Source organism: Siphateles boraxobius, unplaced genomic scaffold (assembly GCF_051911475.1).
Source record: "Siphateles boraxobius isolate OS27281-9 unplaced genomic scaffold, OSU_SipBor_1 13, whole genome shotgun sequence".
NCBI classification, from domain to species: Eukaryota; Metazoa; Chordata; class Actinopteri; order Cypriniformes; family Leuciscidae; genus Siphateles; species Siphateles boraxobius.
This window is the reverse complement of record NW_027508733.1, coordinates 17,068,516-17,074,515: the sequence shown is the minus strand read 5'-3', so window position 1 is coordinate 17,074,515 and position 6,000 is coordinate 17,068,516. Positions and strand designations below refer to the sequence as shown.

Below are 6,000 nucleotides of genomic sequence, written 5' to 3'. Positions count from 1 at the left end.
CTGTTTCTCTCGTTTCTTTCTCTTCCCGACTTTTATCTTTTTTTTCTCGCTCACCCTTTTTTCCCAAAGATTTGCTCCTGGAGATGAATGCGGTGTCCTTTTCACAGAAAGACTCACATTCTTTCCTTCGTAACATGTTTCTCATCCAGCGTTGAGGAGTTTCTAACTAAAGTAGCAGTGCATTTTTCAGTAGTATGACAATAGATCAGCTGTGTTCAAAATAGTTATAACTTTTCAAGAGATACGCCAAAATTTCCCACAAGTAGCAGTCGCACAACCTTTTTATTGCTTTTTCAGTGTCTGAATATATAATATGTGACATTAAATTTGTGAATGAAAATGGGTTTGTTGCTTGACTGTAGCATTACATGGTCTGATTTAACTTGGTTTGTACTATACGGTAGTGTTAAAGTCTTGATAATTTATAGTGAGCTGGTTCACCAAGTGTGAAAAAATATTTAAATATAAGTTTTTGACAAGATTATTAACTTCTTTAAATCATGTATTTTAGCAAGTTCTGAAATTGCTTTCCCAACACCATTCTCATCTCACCCTCATGCAACTGATGGCACCCGTCCAGTCTATCATTACCCAGCTTATTAAAGCGAGGTTAACCAAATGAAATCCAAACGCTCTCAACCGCAGGTGGAAGGCGAGAACCTTGACCGCGGACAGAAGACATGAGAAGTGAGGAGCCGAAGGGAAGGGAGAGCGGGGAGAGTAAATTAAAAGCAGCTAATCTGTAAGTCTAACAGCATGATCAGAGCACAGCATGCTGGGAAGTTAAAAAACGATGAGATGGGAAATGGATCTCCAGCGAGAAAGACCAAAATGAATTCCTAATGAGGAGAAAGCGAATTCCTGAAGGTTGGTAGTAACATTCTTGGAATTATGTGTCAGAGAAAACCATTTTAAACCTAAATAAGTTAACTACAATTTTCTATCACTTTATGCATTATATACTGTACATTGATCAAATATTTTCTACACTGTAAAAAAAAATGTATGAGCAATAAGTGATGACAACATGTTTTTACATTGACATTTAACTCATGAAAAAAGTTGAAAATTGCTTCTTAACTCATTTTGATAAGTTATACAAGATTTAACGCTTTATCTAAGCGTTCTATCAGAGCTCCTCTGAAACCCTCCACCTCCCTCAGCTCCACCTGCCAAGATCTGTAACTGAATTTGTCATATTTAAAATAAAACAAAAAAGTATATTCCTCATTTGATATATTGTTACATTTAAAACTTAGTTTAACATAAACATTTCTCCTTTCTATACTGTTCATAAAAGCTTAGTATGAGTCATAGAGAATTTAGATAATACTGTCACTGTTTCAAAACGCACGAAATATGAATTAAACATCAGCTGTGTTTATGCATGAATGCAATTATATTTCTATAAACACTTTTAAATAGCTGCACTGCATTTATCTCTAAATATTCCCAATGAGAAAATGACTGCAATTCTATTGTGGCAGCATTCAACATCACTGGCAAATTGCTAATCTATGAACAAAAACATGTAACAAGATATAAATACAAACTGAGCCATGGCCGGCCTATCTCTGTGTACGGACTGTATCAAAGAGGCTCTTTGCTTTTTGAACAGAGGACGATATCATCCTCTGTCCAAATGACCTCTGGGATTAATGTTCTGATCCCTGTAGTCTGGATTCCTATAATCCAGTCTCAAACACATGCCATTGCGCTCTTTAACCTGCTGAGAGATTACCATCTCATCTGTAAAATGCATTAACACTAATGTGTATATAGATGTATACATTCTGCATATAACTTGAGCTTTCTTTGTGCTCAGCAGTGCCGGGTTCATAAAACAGTCAAATTATGATGTCTTCAACTTGGTTTTCTCCACAGTGTACCATGATGGATCACCAAGCACTCGTCTTTGTATTTTAGATAATACAGGGAATAATTACCTCCGTTATCCAATCTCAAAGGGAATGCATCACATTAGCATTCTGGAGAAAATTGACTTAATGATATTAATCTGTGAGAGTTTTCAGGCAACATTTTTCTTCTAAATTACACTTTTAAAAATAAAAGTAGTGATGCTGTTTTTGGTTCCACAAAGAACATTTCAGTGAACAATTCTTAAAAAAAAATTTTAAGATTATTAACATTTTAATGATTAAAGAACTTTTTGTCCAATGGAAAGGTTCCATGGATGTTAAAGGTTATTCATGAAACAAAAAATGACAATATGGAACCTTCATGATTAAGAGTGTGGTAAATATATTCTAGGCTATTTCCACTATTTTTAGAGTTCACACCAACGACGATAAAGTCCTATAATGATAACGATACAAATATAGTCCTAAAAATCGTTCTAAAGTTAAAAGAATAGCAGAGTCCACGCCTGTAACGATAACGGCATAGAGAAACGATATCCTTAAAATCACTTTCAGAACGATTTTTTTTTTCAGATGATGAACGACCATTTTGACAGCCAATCAGAATCCATCCTTCTTTAAAGAGCTCGACCATTTAAAGCTTAACACGACAAACCCACTGCGTGTGGACGTTAATGTGGTCATCTTTATAGTTATTCTTAGTGTAAACGGGACACTTGATTTTTAGGTTTTCAGTGAGCAGTCCATTTGGTCACTAGAAAGCTTGTCCTAGTTGTAACATCTTGACTGTTTCTCCTAGACAGAGTAGAGATTAAAAGCAGAGCAAATTCAGACCTTTACTGAAAGTTCTCAGATTTTTCTCAGAGGAAAAAAGCCCACTAATCTCACAAAGAATCTCAGAAGACGACCTGTGTCTTCTTCACCAAAAGACGAATATGAACAAATATAAAACTGTAAGTCGCAATGTTATTCTCATTAAGACAAAATATTCTGTCCACATTCTTTATAACGCTATATATTATATTCAGCTATTCACATATTTGTGCAAATGTATGTTAGGAAAAACAACCAACGTTTGGCATAATTTGATACCTACTTGATATTAGTTTACAAAGTTTAAGGATTATGTGTAGATTTTTAAACAATTTTAATGTATTTGTATTGAAATGTTATAATATTATATAAAGATTTGAGACGCATACCGAGAACTGGATCGCATCAACTAGCGCTGTCCACATGTGTGGTGCTGAAATCTGCTACAACCTCTCTCTCTCTCTCTCTCTCTCTCTCTCTCTCTCTCTCTCTCTCTCAAAACCCAACTGCTTTCCACAGATCGTATCATTCGGCTTACAGCGCACAACCTCTCCACGGTGTGTCTGCGCTTCAAACGCACAAAGTATCATTCTGACCTCACTATCTTCTTGACTTCAGCTGGACATGTACCGTTCGGAATATGACTAAGATCTGAAGACAACAAGGCAAACCCGTTAAAAAAACTTCGTGTACGTAGAGTCTCGTGGGAAGAGCCTAACGTATGTCTTTAAGAGGAACTATGGGGGGAGTGTCTCGTTCGATTCATCACAGGACAGACTAGCCGAAGAGCCCCTGGACCCGATCCAGAACAGGATCCAAACTGGCTTTTTTTTTTGGAGATATTTTACACTACCTGGGAATATAGTGCAACTTGGATAAGCGTTATTGTGCTTTTGGAGAGATTATGGTGGCGGTGATGCACGCGCTGAGTCTCCATGCGTTCGCGCTCCTGTGCGCGCTACGATCCACACTGGCAGCGAATAACTGTGAGTATATGTACATACATTATCTTTATCAAAAAAGAAAAAAGAATATATATATATAGTTTTACTTGTTTAATGTTTAAAAAAATATTGTTCAATAATATATTAATAGTATTGCTATTACAACTATTATATTTTTGTGTGCATATATATATATATATATATATATATATATATATATATATATATATATATATATATATATATCTGTTGTTTTCAGGATCCAATGTGTGTATAAAAATAACTTTATAGCTTATTAGTAAAAGCACACTTAGTAGTTTTTATTTTGTGTTATATTAATAGTTTCACATTGGAGGGACAAAACTCTATATTTTGGAAGCTTTTTATGGCTATCATAATAGTAATAGTATATATTAATTATTTGTTAATGCTTTTGTACAATATGAATGTTATTTATGTATTTCTGTTGGCAGCGAGTTTAATTAAATGCATGTTTAAGGTGCTGCCACTGAACTAATGAGGGCAGTCAGGGAGAAACAGCAACAGTCAAGACTTGTTCCACTCTTTAGTTTTGACTTGTGAAATCCAAATAGCAATTGCATGCATTAAGGTGATCTGCCTGTATGCAATGAAATGACTTATGAGCTATAAATAAGTTATTCAAAAAATAAATTGTGTATTGATGAGTAAAATCTAAATACAGATAGACTTCTGTGGTCCACTTTAGAGTGAGATGCGACCTCTAGGTGGCGCTGTTTTCCCGAATAGATCTAACCTGTAATGCCATTGACATCCAAATGAATCATTGCGCCGTATTCAAGGGCCTTACACACACCATCAGTGGCACTTATGATGATTTATGTAATTCGTAGGAGGACATTACTTGAAAGAAAAGTTTAGCTCTAGGACTAAATGGCTCGGGGATAATTGTAGTTGTAATTTGAATAGCCGAGTGCACATTCTCTTTTGGTTGATTCATATTTGATGGATCAATTTGAATGGTTGGATTTAACCAACATAAGAAATAAAAATACAGCAGGCAGAGCGACACTTGGCAAAACTTCTTTCCACGCTTGCAAATATGAGTCATATATCTGTCGAATTGAGATTTACATTACTCTCTGAGGAAGATTTGTTACCTCAGACTCTGGTGTAGCACTTGTGGTTGTCCAACATGAATATGCAAATCCCTTACGGTTCATTTGCATATGAGTCTAAACATAACATCCATAAAGAACTTGGCAGGTTGGAATCCAGGCCATGTTTGTGGATAGCGACTAGTGCCTTGACAGATAATTTTATATATATATATATATATATATATATATATATATATATGTGTGTGTGTGTGTGTGTGTGTAATTTATAATATATATATATAAAGTATAATTTAATATTGAATTTATTATAATTATATATAATTATGAATATATATATTGACTATTTATGTAATGATTATTTGACAAAAAAATCAGCATTCAACTCTACAAGTTTGTGCAAAACCCTTTGATCTGTGCTATTCAGGATGATTCATGAAGACTTATGAAGCTTTAACTGGCGAATCAAACTGCTCTTTAATTTTTAATATCAACTTTGATTTGCTTGTTGTTTGACCGTCTGATCTGTAGCATCTACAAACTAAAAAGCATGTCACCCTTCACTGGAAATGGCTTCATGTTTGCGGCATAATTAGTAGCGCCTTTCTGGCCAAATAAATATTAGTGTTAGATAATAATGATAGATTAAGGATATAACAGAAGGCTGCAGGACATCGCAGGCACGAAACCATCTGTGGTTTAAACGCGAGCAGTTTGCTGATATTAATAACTGCACTAACCGTGCCGTTCTCATAACACATTAGGTTGCACAGATTATAATTAACAAACTCTTCATACAACAGATTGCAAATAGATAAAAGTGAGTCTCATAATAAAATGCAGAACTGGAAAAGGGCCTAGAAACCGGCACCAAAAATATCAACGCCTCTGTATACTTTATTTACAGTGTATTGTAAGATTTGGAAATATGTATTCTTGTGAGGTGGCAACATTACAGTCTATTAAATGTAATGAGGGAAAAGTGTCTTTGAGAGAGTCTGTAGTTGGTGGCCTAGATTTCCTCTCCGCTTTGATCGAACATGCCTGACAGCGTTCAGACGAAAAAGTCAATTACTCCTTTTAATTACCTGATCTGGAAGGTCCAGACTCTGAAAAATCAACTGGGACCTTATTGTGCTCTTAAAGTGTCAATGTAAAGAGGTCGTGGAGTTGTGGTTGGCACTTCAGGACCCAAAATGTTGTTGTTCGACATGCGTGGTGACTGAAATCTAATATTGACGTTTTGGATGAAAACCATTGTGCATA

General features: G+C 35.2%; 1 protein-coding gene across 1 annotated transcript in view; it reads left to right on the top strand.

Moving 5' to 3' along the window:
* The first annotated feature begins 687 nt into the window (after window positions 1-687).
* cntnap5b (contactin associated protein family member 5b) overlaps window positions 688-6,000 on the top strand; it is a 67,318-nt gene continuing 62,005 nt past the window's right edge. The window contains exons 1-2 of the mRNA XM_077226209.1: window positions 688-867; window positions 3,213-3,679. Coding sequence (XP_077082324.1) covers window positions 3,598-3,679 — 82 coding nt within the window. The 5' untranslated portion in view covers window positions 688-867; window positions 3,213-3,597. The remainder of the gene's footprint in view (window positions 868-3,212; window positions 3,680-6,000) is intronic.